At 38.7% G+C, this 20461-nt stretch overlaps 1 protein-coding gene across 2 annotated transcripts; it reads right to left on the minus strand.

Moving 5' to 3' along the window:
• Positions 1-6194: 6194 nt before the first annotated feature.
• On the minus strand, positions 6195-8373 carry LOC114285111 (uncharacterized). 2 transcript variants are annotated; one of them, XM_082888291.1, is made up of 3 exons: positions 8085-8373; positions 6840-7992; positions 6195-6409 (listed from the first exon to the last, which is right to left on the minus strand). In XM_082888291.1, exons 2-3 carry the CDS (start codon positions 7964-7966, stop codon positions 6370-6372), a joined length of 1167 nt encoding a protein of 388 aa, XP_082744417.1. In that variant the 5' UTR covers positions 7967-7992; positions 8085-8373; the 3' UTR covers positions 6195-6369. The 2 variants fall into 2 exon arrangements, with proteins under 2 accessions (XP_082744417.1, XP_082744416.1); XM_082888290.1 differs by having other exon boundaries at positions 6840-7989; positions 8085-8338.
• Between the last annotated feature and the right edge of the window lie 12088 nt (positions 8374-20461).

The following is a 20461-nucleotide window of genomic DNA, read 5'->3' on the forward strand; positions in this document are numbered from 1 at the left end:
GGCACAATTGTAATAAGTATGCGTGTGTGTGATGTATATCTTCCAACCCCACGTCTTTCTCCCTTTTATTTACCAGCTTATGATGGTTAGATTAGGACATGTTTCAATTAGCATACAGTATGATAGCATGTTTGCATTCATTCATCTGTCTTGCACGCACCGGGCTCGGCGCATCATACTAGCTGCATTTGTATTTCAATTCCAAGTTGAATACTTGTTAGTTGTAGCATTTCATATGCCATCTTTAGAATAGCCAAGCCTATCTTAGTTGCATTTTGCATGTGTTGTATTAGGCATTTCTGTATAGTTAGGATCATGCATAGATTTCTAACATAGCTTCTGTTTTGGCTTTGAGTACTCGGTAAGTGTTTATGCTTTAGCATCCTTGCATGTGTGTGAGTGACTGCCATGATAGCATGCTTACCATGAGGCTAATTGCTTATGTGATATAACTGCCTGAATGCCTGTGGGTGAAGGTTGGGTTATTTAGATTGGAACAATTCATCAATTATGAGTTTTAAGCCCACTAGATAGTGGCAAATCATCTTGTTTTCTAAGCCCATCCGAGGGTGGCAAATCCACGTCTTAGCCTACTTACAGGTAGCACCATCAAACCACTTTCAAATAAACAAATATAAAATGTTTTGTTCCAATTCAGGCGATCCAATCTATATTTGTATGTTGTGTGCATCACCTAGTAAATCTAGGTTAATAACCGGAATAAGAACACATAATGTTTTCAAAATTAGATATCATGGTTAGTAGAGGCCGATCTTTGATCGGGCGAGCAGGGGTGCTCACGAAGTGACCTTTCCCAATCGTACCCAAGTTCTCGAGCCGAGGCAACTTTGGTGATGATGGACACGTGGCCTTAGGCAACGAGTTAGGGTTTCCTAAATCTCCCAAAATAAAATATTTAGGTGGCAACTCTGCATCTGGCAAAGTAGTCCATGTTTGGCACTTCTTTCAAAAAAATCTATTTTCAAAAATGATTTGCCAGATTTGGACTCTTTGATGATTTCATCGGTCTTGCATTGCACTCTGCGAGATTACATACAGGACCGTGACATTGAGTCCTGAACTGTAGTGAGCCCAATGAACAAAACGGGGGGGATTTTCCTCCCAGGACGTTCGGGGACGTCTACAGTACTGAACTTCCCTGGTTGCTCCTGAAGCCAGGAGTTTTTCGACTTCGGCAATTACTGCTTTGGTGTGCTCAACTGATGATCTCCGACTTTTCTGCACAATGGGCCGAGCTGAAGGGTTGATGTTGAGCTTGTGGCAAGCAAATTTTGGGTCCAACCTTGGAGTATCATATGCTGACCACGCAAATACCTCCATATTCTCCCTCAACAGTTCCAGTAGCTGAAGTTTCTCATCAGCGCCTAGCGAGGTACCGATAAGGAAGTACTTTTCTAGGTTATCCCCTTTTACCAAGACTTTCACCAAATCCTCTACCATCTTTTCCCCTGGGGTTTTCCCTACATCTTCCAAGACTGGCTGTTCGACCACTTTTACCGTCTGTACCCGATTACAGAGCTGCTTTACCTTTAATGCTGCCATGAAGCAATGTTTGGACGCAACTTGATCCCCTGAGATCTGTTCTACTCCGTGTTCCGTTGGGAAACGGATGAGCTGGTGGTAGGTTGAAGGGACTGCCTCCATTTGATGAATCCACGGACGGCCTAGTATGGCGTTGTAAGGGGATGGTGTATTAATTATCAAGAACTCTATTTGGAGGGTTTTTGTTCCCGCTACGACTGGCAACACTATTCTACCAAGTGGCCATTCTGGCTGTGAATTGAAACCGACCAACGGGGCTGCCACTGGGGTGAGGTGCTGCTCGAAGAGACCAAGCTTTCTGAATAAATCATAATACAATATATCTGCTGCACTACCTTGATCTACCAAAACTCATTTTACATCAAATCATTTCTCAATTCCCACAGTTATAATTAATGCATCAGTATGTGGGTGCTGTATGCCTTCTAAATCTTTGCTAGTAAATGAAACAGTGCACAAGGGGGATTTAGGTACTGTACGTACCTTTTTCGATGCAGGCTCCACTGACATGACCCGCTGCATTTGCGCAGCCTTAGTGATCTCTTCCTTCAGTGCCTCCTCAGACTCCTGAGTCGCTGTCCCTTGGATCACATTTATTATCAGCCGAGGTGGATGCTCAATGTTTGGTTCTAGTGGCGGGTTCCCCAGTTCGGTCATTTCCTTATCCTGATCAATGTAATCCCTTAGGTGTCCAGCTGCCACTAGGTCTTCCAAGTGTTGCTTCAGTGCCCTGCAGTTCTGAGTCATGTGCTCCCTGTCTTGGTGGTAGGTGCATCTGAGCTTCTGATTGCGCCGAGCTGGATCTCCCAACATTTTCGGCGGCCAAACGAAGAAGGGCTCTCTCTTGATCTTTTTCAGGATTCGATAGATTGGCTCTTTGAATACAGTTACAGCGGCTTCGTGGGATTTGGACTTATCCACTTCATTCATTGTAATCCCTCGATGTTCTCCTCGATCTGATCTCTTCTTGTGCCGAGCTGTTTGTTTTGCTGATGCTACCTCAATGGGGATCTGATCGTCTTTGAGGCGTGCGTACTGCTCAATCCTGGCACGCAAATCTTTCAAAGCTGTGGTCGGGCACTTGGTAAGTGATTGTCTCAGCTTACTTTCCGGGCACAGACCATGTTTGAAGGACATAACGGCCATCTGCTCGCTATACACATTTTCTTCCAGGTCATTGTATTCTTCCCAATACCTCCTAGCATAATTGCGCAGCGTTTCCTCCTGCTCCTTTTGGAGGCCGAACAGTGTATCCAGCTCATTCAGGATCTTAGTGTTGGAGACAAACCTGGCTAGGAACTCCTCGGAGAGCTGCTTCCAGCCATGGATCGATCCAGCGGGGAGACGATTGAACCATCGAAGTCCGATTTCTCCCAAGTTGGGTGGGACGACTTTACACATCAGTGCCTCGTCTCGGTTCCATAGGGACATCATCTGTCTATAGTGGCTAATATGTGTTAGCGGGTTTGACTTCCCGTCGTATGAAGTGAACTTTGGTGGGGTGAATTTCTTTGGAGGTCTCATGGTCTCGATCTTCGGGGAGAATAGCGAAGAGACGAGCCTGTCCAGCGCTCGATGTTCCCTTTGGTGAATAGTACGGTCCAGATGATCCCGATGTTGTTCATTCTGCCTATTACCAATCAACCAAGTGTGAAGGTCTTGAGGAGGGTATTCGGTCTGTTGACTAATGGTCTTTTGCCTCTTGGCCCTTTTCCGGCGTGACCCACGGGTGTGACTGCTTGCCGCCTCACTCTGTACTAGGATAGGCTGGCTTTGTTGTCCAGAATCATTCCTGGGGAACTTCTTCACCGGTGGCTCTCTGGATGAGCTCCTTCGTCGCAAACAAAAGGGCTCCGCTTCCGTCTTCTTTTCTGTTGGATCGCCTAGTACCCTCTTAAGTTGGGCTTTCAATTCCTGTATCTCCATCCCCATGGAGTCTATGATGCGATCTCTATAATCCTTTTCCAGAAGGAAGTGATGAAAAGAACCTCCAGCGATGGGTAATTGGTGCTCAACAGATTCAGGGGTTCGATTATTGTTTCCAGTTTGTTCCTCTGGGACTGTTGGGAGTGCCAAACCTTTGTCCTTTGTTTTCTCCGTCAGTGGAGTATGTGTTGACGGCGGAATGTCCTCAATCCCCATCACCGGAACTGAGTGCAGAGCTCAGAGATGAAGTGGTCCACGTTCATCGCACGAATTGTGCGTACCGGATTCCGCACTAGATGAAAGTGGATCGGGACTCCGCACTCGATCGGACTATCCAGGGACTGAGGTTCTTGCCACAAGAAGCACCGCTAGAGCTGTCCGGCCGGGGTTGGCCGGATAAACCCTCCGGTATGGGAATTAGTGATCGGAGAAAGAGTGTATATAGGTTTCTATTTGTATGTAAGTGTGGTTTAGCTTGGAATAGTTTAGTTACCTTCAATGTGAAGTTCATGTTATATATACAGTGTTCCTTGCTTGCTTCTCAAGGTGGGTTCATGGAGCTTGGATACTGCTAGGTGTCCTTTTGGCATTGCTCTTGGTGGGGGACCACCTGTTAGTTGCCAATAAATGCATATACTCGTTGTAGTCATGCTGATAATAAACCACATTCTTTTGGTTCAACAACTTCCGTGATTCTAGGTGTAGGGGACCAGCTGAGGTGGCAACTTGCACATGCGCACATTCACAGCTTCTACGTTTTCTTGGGAGGTTTTCTCAGCTCGGTACCGATGTTCCTCAGCTCGGCATCATTATGCCTTGTCTCGGCCTTTTATAGGATCATTCATGGAGATGAGCTGATGCATCCGGATATCTTTGTATTGGCTCGGCCTATTTTATGTTTGGCTCATAGGTTCAGTCTCGCAGCTCGGTCCAGCCCAGCACCACGGCTGGACTAGCCTTTCCACTGCAGGTTGGGCCTAAGTGCTTGAGGACTTGGATGGACTGTTGATCATGAAGTTGGGCTTAATTGGTCTGCCCATATGCTCATCCAGCCCACTTGGATTTGGACTTCAGTGGATTGGACCGGCCCAAGACTTGAACCCGACCCATTTCATATTTAGCCCCTTCAAACACAAATATGTTCATTTAGTTGCTTCCAATTGCGTTTAATTATATTCACAAAATTGGTGAAATTAATCAGATTAAATCTAACTATCAACCGATTATCCAAAGACCAAAACCTACAATACTATCATGTCCTCGCAAAGTATCATTTTTTTGTTCAAAAATATATATATATAAACAAATTTTTATTGGATCAAATTAGTGGAGTCCAAAACATTAAGTGTGATCAATGCACTTTTGAAAAATAAAATTTATGGTTTTAGACCAATCATAATCTACGTATTGATCAGATTATAAAAAATCCGACAATGCTACGTAACTCAAATTTTGTAGCTCAAAAGTGGCTCAAATAGCCAAAACGACTTCGTTTTGAGTACAGAACAACATAAAAATGGCCAAAACGACGTCGTTTTGACAATTTGAGTCACTTTTGAACCACAAAATTTGAGCTACGAGACATTTTCTTAAAAAATCTGAACACATTCATTTTTTTTTCTCCTAAATCATTTTTTTTTCTCCTAAATCAGCATTTCAATATACTTTCAAAAGCATCATAACCGATCCCACTCCCAAAAAAGAGACAATTTCTACACATCTAAAATTAACATGTGAACACATTCAATTTTCTTTTCAATCAGTATTTCAATGTACTTTCAATAGCATGATATGACATAATAAATATATCTCAGTCTGAAAATAGAGACGATGTCTACACATATTTAGGATTTGTTTGACAATCTTATTTTTTAATTTAAAAATTAAAAAGATATTAAAAAAATTAAAAAGTCAATAATTTATATTAAAAAATCAAATATTATTTTTTTACTTTATTTTTTTGTACATTTTTTCATATAAAATTAAAAAATTATTACAAATATACTAATTTTTTTTACATCATATTTTAGTTAAAAAGTCAAAAAAATTATTAAAAAAACCAATTCCCAAACAAGGCCATAAAATTACTTTTGGAATGTGAGTTGACTTTTTAATTTTTTTGTTATTTTTGTCTGGGGTTAAAAAGTCTAATTTAGAATAAATTTTTTGACCTTTTTGACTATTGTGAGAGAAAAAAATGAAATTATTATAGATTAGATATAATATTTTGTCTTATTAAACTAAAAATTAATTTTGTCTAGTTAAAAAGTCAAAAAGCCTAAGATGCCAAACGAAGGCTTAAGAAATGAAAACTAAGGCCTCGTTTGGGAACATGTTAATTTAGTAACTTTTTGGCTATTTAGCTAAAATATGAGCTAAAAAAAACTAATATTTTGAGATGACTTTTTGGCTTTTTACAAAAAGATGCGCAAAAAGTAGAGAGAAAAGAGAATCTTTGACTTTTTTGTATGAATTTTTGACTTTTTGACTAATTTAATAAATTTTTGATTTTCTAACTAAAAAGTTTGGTTGCCAAACGAGGCTTAAACAAAACTGCATTGGCCCAAAATGGGCTTACATAAACCACTTGTTGAAATACATTGCACAACAGTTGAATATCCTGAATAATATACTCCGGTAACGCCACGCCATGTCCGAGCTTAAAGCCAATGGAAAAACAAGTACACAGCAACAAGCAGACATAAGTAATAATAAATAAATAAATAAATAAATAAATAAAGCATTAAAAATAAATTGTTCAACAAGTTCACAAATTTTTTTCGCTGTATCCCCCCAAAAAAAAATCACAAAATCAAAAACTAGTACTTAAAAAGTCTTCCAACAAGAACCATCCCCAATCATTCCCACAATGCTGCATCTTCAATGAGAACCAGAAGGTGCCCCCATTCCACCCGTGTTACTGCAAAATGCACATCGATGCATTAAAAATCACACATAAAATAAAAGTAGGAGCGGCAGCAGGCAACAACAAACTGACCTCTAAAGCACAAAATCAATATGAGCACATGGAAAATCGTACAACAAAAATACATAAATGAACATCTAAACCTCACCATGAATTAATGCAATGTTATGATTGGCAAAGTCAACTATCTATTTGGCATAACGTCCTAAATGTAAGAATTTGAATAACAAGGATTATAATGACATTATATGTTCATAAACAATAGATTAAAAACAAAAGAGGAAGAAAATTACCTAGTTGTGGCAAGCTTAACTTGAACAATCAGCTTGTCAAGTTGTTCCAAATTTTCAAGCATCAAATTAATTAATTGCAGTTCATGGGGAAAAAAATGCTAAGGAAGAAGCTAAAGAGATGATGAACTTACAGCACTATGCCATCATAGGACGCGAAAACAATTCCATCAGGTAGATAATATTCGGTAGAAAACGGCTTCACACTCAAACCGAGTACTCCTCTCTTGATGCGCTTGGAGAGACAAAACTGATGAACAACAAGCGCAGAACGGTGACGTCCAGCAGAATACTCACGTCCAGCAGAATACTCAAGTCCCTCCCATATCAGGCAAAACATTTCATCATGTAAGTGAAAGAAGAGTAGTGGAAAACATCGATCCTCCCTTAAAAGCAACAAAACTTGTTTCAATGCCCAAAAATGGATACGACCGCAAAAATATTTTTTCTCATTGAGATCATACGCGTGAATGATCTCATCTCCTCCAACCCAATAAAGGGTATGACCAGCCAATACTGGATCGCAATATGGAGATATGAGCTCAAATTTTTCATCCACCACATCCCACGAATCTTGACAAACATGATAAGCATACAACCCGCGCTTATACAGTGATCCAACAATAATGATTTTTTCATTATGCATGGGTAACAGAAACAAATACATAGAGGGCACACGGAAGGAAGGCTGCTTCAATGGCTTCCATTCATTATCGGAAGCATCAAACACTTCCGCCCACGCCTTTGAACTACAGTTGGTGCTAGAACCACCCCAGGGCTTAGTGCCTCCAAAGACATAAATTTTCCCATCAATAGCCACAGCTTTACCACGACTTCGCCGGCTAATCATGGGAGGAGCTACCTCCATGCCTTTTTGAATATCTGCAAGGTCCCAATACTTGACTTTGTGACTACCTCGTTCGGACCCAAACCAGTATACAACCGATCCCAATGTAGTCCAGAAACAACCAAATGCCATATTAGGGGTCTCACACACCGGGGTGAGCGGTGTGGAGAAGAACTCCTCCATCTCCTCTACTTTCCCTCCACTAATAAACATGCCAGTTATCTTCTTAAACAGATTGGCTCTTCTCTTGGCTTCTTTTTCCATTTTCTTGACATTTTCTTTGTCACAGAGCCCAAGGATAGATGTTGCTTCATTGAGGTTGATTATATACCAACGCGTTTTTTCTTCACCAGAAGCTTCGGTTGTGCTCACACGAAGACACACCGAGGATGATGATGGATTTGATACTTCCATATTGAACCCTTCCCTTTCTTTCGCTGCTTCCAGTAGTAAGGAAAGGACCCAAGTAAGTTCTATTGAAGGGAAAACAGCAAAACAAAATCAAACGGGAAGAGGAGATCGGAGGGAGTACCTGAGATGAGAAGAGATCTGATCTGCAGAGATCGACGAGTTCTGAAGAGATCAGCCGGTGACGAGTTCACCGATAGCTGAGAAGAGAGCGCTGGTGCTCTGCCGCTTCGAACAACTCCCCCTTCTACTTTTTCACCGTGGCACCAAACAGAGAATTGGGATCCTCCCCTTGAGGCAGGGGCAGGGGCAGGGGCAGGGAGAGAGAGAGAGTTGCAGCGCAATTGTTATATCTTCATGGAATACAATCGCTGATTTGGAACTTATCGGATTGTTTTGGTAACTATTAGGTTAAAAAATGTAGGCTCCCTTTGGTGGGGGCTTTTTAAATTTAGGGTTGACATTATTAAAAAAAAAAAAATTTTAAGTCAAAAGATTATTAAAAAAAAATAAATTATATTATCTTTTTTTTTTTTTGACGAAAAATCTGTCAATTGAAAAAAAAAAAAAAAAAAAAAAAACCAAAACCAAAACCAAAGCAGCGCTGCCGTAAAAAAAGAGGCACACATGCCGTAAAACAGGTTGCAATTGTACTGTATAATCTATCAATTGACTACGTGGCACACTTGTAGCCATCCATGTCGTAAAAAAAAATTTTAAAAAAAATGACAAGAGACAGAAAATGTACTGCACAGTACTGATGTTTGTGTCATGAAGGTAATTTCGTAATTTTACAATTTTATTTAATATTTTAATACATATTTTTTCGTAAAAAGTCAAAAAATTAACCCAAACATCCATATTTTTTTCTTCTACTTTGTAGTTTAAAAAATAAAAAGTACACTTATTTAAGACACTTCAAACAATCTATTTATTTCAATTTTTGATTTGAGTGTGGTGTTTTGTTACGATTTTTAAAAATTGATTTCACATTTATTTTTACAAATACGTCTACTCGGTCATCCTTCCGGATGTCTAGTCGGTTTTGTCGGAACAATGTTCATTTTTTTTTTTTTTTGCATCAGTTACTTTTTATATTTTAAATAAAAAATATTTTCAAAATTTTTTGTAAATTTTTTATAAGCTTTGAATAGAATTTTGGATTATATGTTTAGTTATGAGTTGTAAGTTTTTGAATCAAATATCATATGTCACATCAAAAATTTTAAACTCAATTCAAAACTCATAATCAAACAAAATTTTCACACTCAAATCGTAATTTCAAAACGCACAAACTTAAAATACAATTATATTCTCAAATCATAATTCTAAGACTCTACCAAACGTGACCTTAATTTTTTTTTTTTTTTTGCATATATATTTTTTTTATCAAAATTTAAAAGATCAATTAAAATAATAGTTAATTCTTTACTTCATTCGTTTTTCTTTCTTTTTTTTATTTAAATAAACTAGTTACACAAAAAAAAATTGATATGTATAGCTAATTTATATCTATCCATATATTATATAAGTATATGAAAATTTTTGTGAAAAGTATCGTGAGAGTTCCAAAATTTCATAATAAATTTGTAGATTTATTAAATTAAAAAAGTAATATCAACTAATCTATTAAAGTAATTAGTATTTTTTGTTTCAGTTTTCTGAATTCAGTTTTCAGGAAGTTGAGTTTTTTTTTGTTTTCGTATTTTTTTTAGTGAATATTTTTAAAATTTTAAGCAATTTTTTTACTTTTTTAGATGCACCTTACTTAGATGTATCTAAATAGTAAAATATTTGTGAAAAAATATTTTAAAAAATTAATAAATACAAAAAATACAAAAAAAAAATGTACTAAATTTTCATATTTTTATATTTTTGGTAGTTTTTGAATTTTTTAAAAATATTTTTCACAAATATTATACTTTTTAAGTGTATTTATGTTAGGTGTGTAAAAATTTAAAAAAAATTACTTAAAATATTAAAAAAATTCAATGAAAACAAAAAGATACGAAAAACAAAAAAGTAAAATTTTCTGAAAAGTGAATTTTGAAAATTGAAAACAAACAGAGTGAATAGTTTTCAAAATTTTATAATGAGCCAGGCTTGTCTCTAGTCCATTTTGTAGACTAGACAATATTGTTGGATCTGTGGAGCCCACTATGAGTCTTATTTTGATAATCTGAACCGCTCAATATGTAGAGCTCATTGAGTACTTTATTCTTGTGAAAAATCACGTTGAGCTATTGATATCCGATCAACATGATTTTTTACAATAATGAAGTACTCAACCAACTCTATATATTGAGCAGTTCAGATTATCAAAACAGGACCCTTGGCGGGCCGTCACGAGCCCAACAGCACGCTCCAGTTCGATCTCGGACTAGAGAAAAGCTTGACCCTTCTATAATTTAGGCTCCGTTTGTTTTCCGCTATCACAGTCCACTCTGGACTGTGATAGATGAATAGTAAAGATGGCTCATGTTTGTTTGGGTTTTGGAGCTCCGGAGTTGTAGTCCAAAGGGACTACGATAGGCCTTGGCGAGGGGTATTAGCAGTCTAGGCTGGGAGATGGTATTAGGAAAGTAGTCCATTCAAATTGGGTGTTATCAGATGTCTGCTCGGAAGTCCGGTCAGACGTCCAACCGGTCAACAACATTTTTTTTTTACTTGTTGGGCTTTTTTTTAAACATTAATATTTAATGTTTTTGTATTTTTTGTTAAGTAAAAAACGTAGTTTTATTTGTTTTATTATTTTATATTGATTTTATATAAAAATAATTTAGCAATCCCCACACTAACGACTATCATCAAAACAATACAATGTTACTAATCTCCTCACTATCAATCCACTCACTAACAATCTCATCACTATTGATCCTCTCAGTATCAATCCCCTCCATTCTACCTCTAAAAATAAACGGGGCTTATAATTTTAAAAAGGAAAGATAAAAAAATATTCCATATTTTTCCAACCTAATCCTCTCCCATTAATTTTTATTTCCTTTAAAAAAAATTAAAACTTGCTTGTTACAATATTACTATATTATTCATACCATATATACCTACTCTCAAATCTTTAAAATTCATGATAAAAATTAGGAACCTTCAAAATATTTTGATTTAATTACACACATTTAATTTCTTTTGTACACTTTTTTTTTTCTTTTTTGATTTGTTCTGTACATTCATATGTATTAATATTTACGCCTAAATAACAAATTTTTTTAATACATGTGATGGGTATGAAAAGAAATTAAGTGTATGATTATAAACACCCTTCATATTAGCCTCATTCATTGATTTTGTTTTCAAAAAAAAACAAAATTCTATATCTCATCAATTTAATTATTTAGTTAATGGATTTTCACACTACTAAAAGACAATGTTTTTAGTGTTTTTTTATAATAGTAATTTCATTTCACAAATAATTAATTTATTTTTAAAATATTAAAACATTTTACGTGAAAATTTTTATTAAATAAAAATTTAATAAAATTTAAATTAAATATTATGATTTGTTTGGAGATTTCACTTTTTTGATCAAGTTCTATACTAAAAATAAAATTTATCAACTAAATTAATATGATTTTAAATAATTCTTTCAAATGTAAATATAATTTATTCATATTTTTTTATTTTGGTTATAAATTTTTTTACAATATTTTTAACATTTTAAAAAAAATAAATAAGTGGGCAATGTGATGGTTGGGTATAAACCAAAACGATTATCTAAAAATGAGATTGATATACAGCATAAAAATTAACCAAATCCAATTTCTACACTACTTTTAGTATTTGATCCAATATTAGCTCATTCCTATCATAACTTAACAAATTATTAAACATAAGCTTCAGTTGATTATTATTAATTGTTTTTACTAATTGAGCGATCAATTTTTAAATCAAACCCAGTGTAGAACTAAAACAAGCTCCATATTTTAGGTTGATCCAATATTATATAAATTTTCATACATAAATATACCTAATCATTTGTGTAAGAATTTTTAATATAAATATATAATTTTTTTACAATAAATAAATAAATATGCCAAAAAATATACATTTATTTTCTTATTTTGGTTATAAAAAATAATCATAATATATTTACCAATTTAAAAAAAAAAAAAGTGAGTTAAATGGTCATGAATTGGGTATGAATGAAAATAATTCTCCAAAAATTTAATTGTTGGCATAAAAATTGATCTTAATTTAACTTCTAAACTACTTTTAATGTTTAATGCAAGTATTATCCCTCAAATTAGTTCCTTTTAGTCAAAACCTGAGAAATTATAATAGAATTTAAACATAAAATTTAAATTGATTATTACCAAATCTTTCTATTAATTGACCCATCAAAATTTTAAATTAGGTCAAAAGTATGGTTAGAACAATGCCTATATTTTAGGTTAATCTTTGATAGTTTTTTTCACACATAAATATACTTAGCTATTCATGTAATAATTTTAAATATAAATATAACATTTCATCAAAGTTTGAATTTTTTTAATAACTATGCATAAACATGTAAATATTTTTTTATTTTATTATAAAAAATATTAACATCTATTTATTCACCAATTAAATAAATAAATGAGTTAAGTGGTTCATACTTAGGCATATACTAAGACAGTTCTCTAATGATTAGGTAATGGTAAAGTTGAGATAAATGTTGACTTAATTAGATTATATCACTTTTAGTATCTAGCACAACTATAAATCCTCAAACCAACTCTTATTCTTTTGTATTCGTGAATTATGGTATGGGAGAAATTATAATTTCATACCTAAGTAGACATATTTTTAAACTTTTACAAAATAGATGTAACGCCCCCAAAATTATACCATAAATACAATCCATAAGCGGAAAGATAATAGAAATAATATGCTTTCATTCATTAAAGTTCGTATACAAAAGATAACACATGCGATATACATTCACAAACCGTTCATCCTGAATCTATAGTATATGTTACAATGATAAGAGAATTGAGAACCAAACAGGTAATCAAATGCCATATAGGCTTATATCTTTTCAAGTCGTTGCTTGGTTACAACAAAAGTAAGCCTAGTTGAGTACAGTTTAAGCCCTTGGCTATACAAAAGAATAAAACAAAATAAAGAAGCTCTTGCTTTCCAAAAGTCCCTCCAAGCTATTGCCTTGGCGGAGGCATGTCACTAGCACCTGAAAATGATTTTTCCAAATAGGATGAGCCAAAACCCAGTAGGAACAACCTAACACAATATATGAGATTTAGCAGAGATATAAGTACAATGTGCATACACAATACTTGTGACAAAACATTCACATTTTTATAAGATTGTAAAGTACCTAAGTTCATATTTCAATTCATTTTCCATCAATTCTTTTCAAGTTAATTTACCCTTTTCAATTCATGAGCCAATTCCATTTTCTTTCAATAGCCCAACTGAAACTACAATTCAGTGGTTTTATAGATTTATAGATCATAACGAAACAAAACGACCTCGGGTCCAATACATCACATTTATATGCAAAATGACCTTAGGTCCATTGCATACAAAACGACCTTGGGTCCATCTAAACAAAACGACCTTGAGTCTAATACTCATTCATAGACCAACTTCAAGTCTAATGGATTCACATACCAATAACCATCATCCTTCATATCAAAATACTAAACGACCTTGGGTCCAACATTCTCATATTCACAGCTATGCGCATATAATTATGGTCACATCCGTATTCATACTGAAAACGACCTTTGGTCCAATCAATTCTTTATTCAAAACAACCTTTGGTCCATTCAATTCTTTATTCAAAACGACCTTTGGTCCATTCAATTCTTTATTCAAAATGACCTTTGGTCGATTCATCAATCATACAAAACGGCCTTCGGCCCAATTCATGCATAAGATGACTTTTAGTTCATCTTGTTAAACATTCCAAACGGCCTTAGACCCAATCTATGTCCTTGTCAAATATACCAAACAGCCTTAGGCCCATTTTTCATTTTCACAACATTCACTTTACAGATTCTTTCACGAAACAGGCGAATAGAATACTCATTCATAGTACAAATTCATAAGTTTAGAAATTACCACGTAGGCAACATTTAGGAAATAATGCATATACAAAAATATCTTTACTAAGATATTACTCACTGTGTTCCTATGCTTGATTCGCCCTTGCGCTTGACCCTACATAATTTATAACACATTGGGTCATAATACAATTCATTCCGTTCTTTGATTTGTTTAATGTCCTTAGGCTTCTTTCATGTCCTTTAATTCATTTAGTGTACGCGGAGCAAATATTCAGGCAAGCCCGTACTCCTTTCTTCCAGGCTCCTGTTTGTCCGATCGACCTGCGAGCATAACGGCGGTGAGCTACCAGCGGTGTGTGGCCGGAAAACCCCTCCGACGATCAAGTTAGCACACACACACAACGATAGATAGAGAGGAGAGAGTTGATTGTAAGTGTATATATCACCAAATGTTCATCTGCCTCAGCATGGGGGGCGCAGACACGCTTATATACCTTCTGCACCCCAAATCTACTCCCATTAGTCTCTCGACACGTGGTGCTGCTATTCCATCTGTCAGCACAAATCCAGCAATCATCACCTAACCAAACTGTCAGGATATCTTGGCGGAGCCCGGCAGACCAGCGGAATCACCTCGGCCTCACACGGCCGTGCTGCGCCGCATGCCCGAATGCTCACTAGCCGAGCTCCATACCGACCGAGCTCAGTTGCATTCTGGCAGAGCCGAGCTCGAAATAGGTCACGCGGGTAAAGCAAAGGCCTTCATGCCGAGCTAAAGAGGCGAGCTTTCCTGCCGAGCTAAAGGCGCGAGCCTTCCTGCCGAGCAACGTAAGTAGCACGGTTCCCACCTGTGCAAGTTCAAGTAGCTCAGTCTTGGGCTTTAGCCGAGCAACCCCATCTCCGTGCAAGCCCAAAGCTATCCTGGCCTAAACGCACTCGGCCTTCAACTTGCCCGGCCCTTACCATGGCCCATTTCCACCTCATAAAATCTCCCTCTCAATTGCCCCTTAATTCCGTCTGCGCTAGCGTGACTGGGATTACATTACAAGGCCAGGATATACTTTTTGCTCGGTGATCCACTTTGCTCGGTTTAGGAACTCCAAGGTGAGCAAGATCCGCTCCGCGACTTGCTTCTTGACGAGCAAGATCAGCTCGGCAAGGAACTCCAAAGAAGGCGAGCAAGGTCTGCTCCGCGACTTCCTTCTTGCCGAGCAAGATCAGCTCGACAAGGAACTCCAAAGAAAGCGAGCAAGGTCCGCTCCGTAACTTTCTTCTTGGCGAGCAAGATCAGCTCAGCAAAGAACTGCAAGGTCGATGAGCAAGGTCCGCTCTGCGACTTGCTTCTTGGCGAGCAAGATCAGCTCGGCAAGGAACTCCAAAGAAGGCAAGCAAGGTCCGCTCCACGACTTCCTTCTTGGCGAACAAGATCAGCTCGACAAGGAACTTCAAAGAAAGCAAGCAAGGTCCGCTCCATAACTTTCTTCTTGGCGAGCAAGATCAGCTCGGCAAGGAACTCCAAGGTCGGCGAGCAAGGTCCGCTCTGCGACTTGCTTCTTGGCGAGCAAGATCAGCTCGGCAAGGAACTCCAAAGAAGGCGAGCAAGGTCCACTCCGCCACTCCCTTCTTGGCGAACAAGGTCAGCTCGACAAGTAACTCCAAGGCGAGCTAGGTTCGCTCCGCGACTTGCTTCTTGGCGAGCAAGATCAGCTCGGCAAGAAACTCCAAGATCGGGAGAAAGGTCCGCTCCGCGACTTGCTTCTTGGCGAGCAAGATCAGCTCGGTAAGGAACTCCAAGGTCAGCGAGCAAGGTCAGCTCGGCAAGGAACTCCAAGGTCGGCGAGCAAGGTCCGCTCCGCGACTCCTTTCTTGGCGAGCAAGATCAGCTCGGCAAGGAACTCCAAGGCGAGCTAGGTCCGCTCCGCGACTTGCTTCTTGGCGAGCAAGATCAGCTCAGCAAGGAACTCCAAGGTAGGCGAGCAAGGTTGTAGACACCCCATTTTTGACCGATCTTAAGACTCAGACGTCACCAATTGAGCGCTCAGTGATGTTGCATATTGTGCTCGTTCAGAAGTTTCAGAGTCTCGGCTGCGAGCCTTGCCTCCAAACTTCCAGGCTCTTTCGTGTCTTGCCTCGGTTTGCGAACTAGGCTCCCTTTTCTCTGTTTTCTCTTCCCGAAGGGAGGGAGAGGTCTTGTAGATCATCTCTCAGTGGCCGTAGGCTACGTTTCATGGTCTTAGGCCATTTTTCCCGTTTGGAGCCCGGTTTCCGATTTTTCGGAGCCGACGGCCGTGTGCCTCGGTTCGGGACCACTTAACCACCTCCGTTTGCTCCAGTTTTTGGTATACACCCCACCACCATCCATTCCAACAACTTGGAGCTATTTTTCAGAGCTTAGGAGCACCATTTCTCAGACCAAGAACTGCTGGTCCATTGGTTTTCAAGGGTAAGCTTCTTTTCCCTCTTTTTTGTTCCTATCTTGCTCTATATCTAAGCCTTGCTTGCAAGCATTTTTGGGCTCCGACCCAAACTGTAAATAGTCATATTTTGAGCTCATTTTCATGTCTAATTAAAGACCTTTTGCTGTTTGAGGTCTCCTACTATCACTTGCCTCTTTAACTCTCTTTTAGGCCTATTTTTGCATGGTAGTTTAGGCTCATTTGTGAGCTGTTTCGGACTTGGTCATAAACTGTAAAATGTCTTGTTTTGAGCCCCTCTTCAACTTTGTTGAAGGGATCTCTTCAGTTTGAGGCTGGCAGCTACCACTTGCCTCTTTATCTCTCTTTTAGGCCTATTTTGAGGGGGGGGGGGGGAATTTGAATTTCATTTTCCCCCCTTTTCCTCCACTCCTTTGCCTATATAACCAGCACCCCCAGCTGTGTTTTCAGAGGTTACAAAATTTTCTTTAAGGCTCTTGCATTATATCTCTCTCTTTCTCTCTATTCCAAGCTCCAAAACCCCAAGTTTCCTACACCATTTCTACACTACCTCATAGCACAAAGCCTCCATACTCCATTCTAGACCTTTGAAGCTGATTTCCAGAGGTGAAGAGCTTCTAAACTTGGTCCAAAAGTCGTTGAAGCTTGGTTCTACAAAGGTGAGTCCCATTTTCCCTCTTTCTTGCCTTGTTTTGTTCCATATCTAAGCCATACTTTCTTACACTTTTGGGCTCCAATCCTAACTGTAAATAGTCATATTTTGAGCCTCTTTTCATGTTTTATTAAGGACCTCCTGCTGTTTGAGGTCTCCTACTGCCACTTGCTTCTTTATCTCTCTCTTAGGGCCTAATCTTGCATGATATATTAGCCTTGTTTTTGATCATTTCTGGACTCCAAGACAAACTGTAAATAGTCTTATTTTGAGCCCCTCTTCAACATTGTTGAAGGGCTCCTCTCTGTTTGAGGTCCCCTACTGCCACTTGCCTCTTTATCTCTCTTTTGGGCCAATTTTTGCATGGTAGTTTAGGCTCATTTTTAAGCTGTTTTGGACTCTTCCATAAACTGTGAAATGTATTGTTTTGAGCCCCTCTTCAACTTTGTTGAAGGGCTCTCCTCTGTTTGAGAACAACAGCTGCTACTTGTCTCTTTACCCCTCTTTTAGTCCTTTTCTTGCATGATAGTTTGGCCTTATTTATGATTATTTTCGTGGCTTGATGTAAACTGTAAAATACATTGTTTTGAGCCCCTCTTCAACTTCGTTGAAGGGCTCTTTGCCATTTTGGGCCAGCTGCTGTCCCTTTGTGTTTAATCTCTATTTTGGGGCCATTTTTGCATGATAGATTAGCCCTATTTGTGTTCATATTTGAGACTTGTTATAAAGTGGAAATATGCATTTTTTGGGACTGTATTGCTTCTGTCTTCATACTTCATGATCAAATAATGCATGTTTTGTATAGCTATAGGCCAATGCATATGCCTAGTTTTGTGTTTCGAGTTCATTCCATGCATCGGGTGCCATGTTTCCATGTTTCGGAGCTGTTTTGCATCATATTTCAGCACTGAAATTTGCATGTTTGCATACCATGTTTCATGCCTTGTTAGTGTTGCATGCTATGCCTTGGGTTCGGTCCTCAATTTGCGTGCATGCGTGCACGCATCTCGAGTGTCTCATTTTCATCTAATGGCTACTGATGTGAGTGTGGCTGTGGTCCACTCATGTTGGTGTAAGTCCATTGCGCATTGTGTATGCCATTTCATTTCATAGCATTGTGTATGCTAGGTTGTATGTTAGCGCATTGTATATGCCATGTTACCTCGTGCATCGTGTATGCCATTTCATAGCATTGTGCATGCTAGATTGTATATTAGTTGCATTCATACATGTCATGCATATTGCATTGTGTTTGGGATAGGAGTTAGCCTGAGCACGAAAAACGAGGTACGTTTCGTACTCCGAGTGACGGAACGTATCTCAATTCCTGGTCGCCGACACTCCGGATTATCCATGATGGAGTCTAGGCCCTGTTGTGTTTTTATGTGCATTCATTCCATATTGAGTCATGCAATTAGACTCCCCGGCCATCATGCATCGAGATGCGTGATTGGTGGCACGAGGATCGAGGACTACACTCCCTGAAGAGTAGTCATGCATACATATGTGAAAATACTTTGCCATGCCCCTTTGTTGCTCTCTGTTGCAGTAAATCAGAAATCGGCAGCCTTCCGGCGCTTGGCACGCATTCCAAGAACAATTGCAAACAGAGGCAAACCGAGACGAGGGATTCTCCGCACAAGGCAACCCGAGCATGCATCATTCATCATCCGAAGCAGATTTGAGGCAGTCCCTGGCTTGCATGCCAATTTATTGCTTTCCTAATTTAATTTGTTAATTAATTAGGGTTTTGTAATTATTTGGACTGTAATTATTTATTCGGGACTGTATTATTTATTCGGACCCTCCGCGTGAGGGCAATATTGTAATAAGTGTGCGTGTGTGTGATGTATGTCTTCCAACCCCACGTCTTTCTTCCTTTTATTTACCAGCTTATGATGGTTAGATTAGGGCATATTTCAATTAGCATACAGTATGATAGCATGTTTGCATTCATTCATCTGTTTTGCATGCACCGGGCTCGGCGCATCATACTAACTGCATTGTATTTTCAATTTCAAGTTGAATACATGTTAGCTGTAGCATTTCATATGCCATGTTTAGAATAGCCGAGCCTGCTATAGTTGTATTTTTGCATGTGTTGCATTAGACATTTCTGTATAGTTAGGATCATGCATGGATTTCTAACCTAGCTTCTGTTTTGGCTTTGAGTACTCGGTAAGTTTTACGCTTTAGCATCCTTGCATGCGTGCGAGTGAATGCCATGATAGCATGCTTACCATGAGGCTATGTGCTTATGTGATATAAACTGCCTGAATGTCTGTGGGTGAAGGTTGGGTTATTTGAATTGGAATAATTCATTAATTGTGAGTTTTAAGCCCACTAGATAGTGGCAAAATCATGTTTTCTAAGCCCACATGAGGGTGGCAAATCCATGTCTTAGCCTACTTGCGAGTAGCACCATCAAACTATTTTCAAACAAACAAACATGAAATGTTTTGTTCCAATTCAGGCGATCCAGTCTATACTTGTATGCTGTGCGCATCACATAGTAAATCTATGCTAATAACCGGAATAAGAACGCATAATGTTTTCAAAAATAGATATCATGGTTAGTAGAGGCCGATCTTTGATCGGGCGGGCGGGGGTGCTCACGAAGTGACCTTCCCCAATCGTACCCAAGTTCCCGAGCCGAGGCAACTTTGGTGATGACGGACATGTGGCCTTAGGCAAATGAGTCAGGGTTTCCAAAATTTCCCCAAAATAAAATATTTAAGTGGCGACTCTGTATCTGGAAAAGCAGTCCATGTTTGGCACTTCTTTCAAAATCTGTTTTCTCAAAACGATTTGTCGGATTTGGACTCTTTGGTTCAGATTTAGAACCGTGACAAATTGAGAGTCCGAACTGTAGTGAGCCCAATACGAGCGGAACGGGACCTCATCCCTCCCGGGGGCGTTCGGGGACGTCTACAGTTTCTGGCGACTCTACTGGGGATTTAGAGAACTTGACTCGAACTCATGATATCTTGTTTTGATTACACTTATGTGTTTCTTTGCATTGCATTTGCATTGGTGCGCCTAGGACACCGTGTTTGCCATCCGCTATTCCTGAACGGTTTGCCAGAGGCTTGTCTTGTCAAGGCATGACCATAAGGCTGACCGGTTGTGGGCTTTGCCAGTATGGGAACACAAACCCCGGTTTTACCGGGGCACCCTTTTGACCATTCGACCTAGTGCATATTCGGAATCCGTAGTGACCATTCCAAGCTAGAACAGGTTGCTTACCCGATCGTAGGTTGTTTGAAACCGCTGCGTGCGTAGTGAAACCCTAGCTCCTGACAAAATAGGACAGGGAAACCTTACCCCAACATAGGGGTGTTTTGGCTCTCACTTGTCTGCTATGTGCTTTTAGAGTACGTCTCTATAGGAA

The sequence above is a fragment of the Camellia sinensis genome, chromosome 9 (assembly GCF_055761805.1).
Source record: "Camellia sinensis isolate YWXY chromosome 9, ASM5576180v1, whole genome shotgun sequence".
NCBI lineage: Eukaryota > Viridiplantae > Streptophyta > Magnoliopsida > Ericales > Theaceae > Camellia > Camellia sinensis.

What these genes read in the sequence shown, in the direction of transcription:
- LOC114285111 (XM_082888291.1), bottom strand. Translation starts at nt 7,966, where the DNA reads ATGGAAGTATCAAATCCATCATCATCCTCGGTGTGTCTTCGTGTGAGC. An exon ending in TCCTATGATGGCATAGTGCT is followed by an intron (nt 6,410 to 6,839) that starts GTAAGTTCATCA and finishes TGCATTTTGCAG; the next exon opens with TAACACGGGTGGAATGGGGG.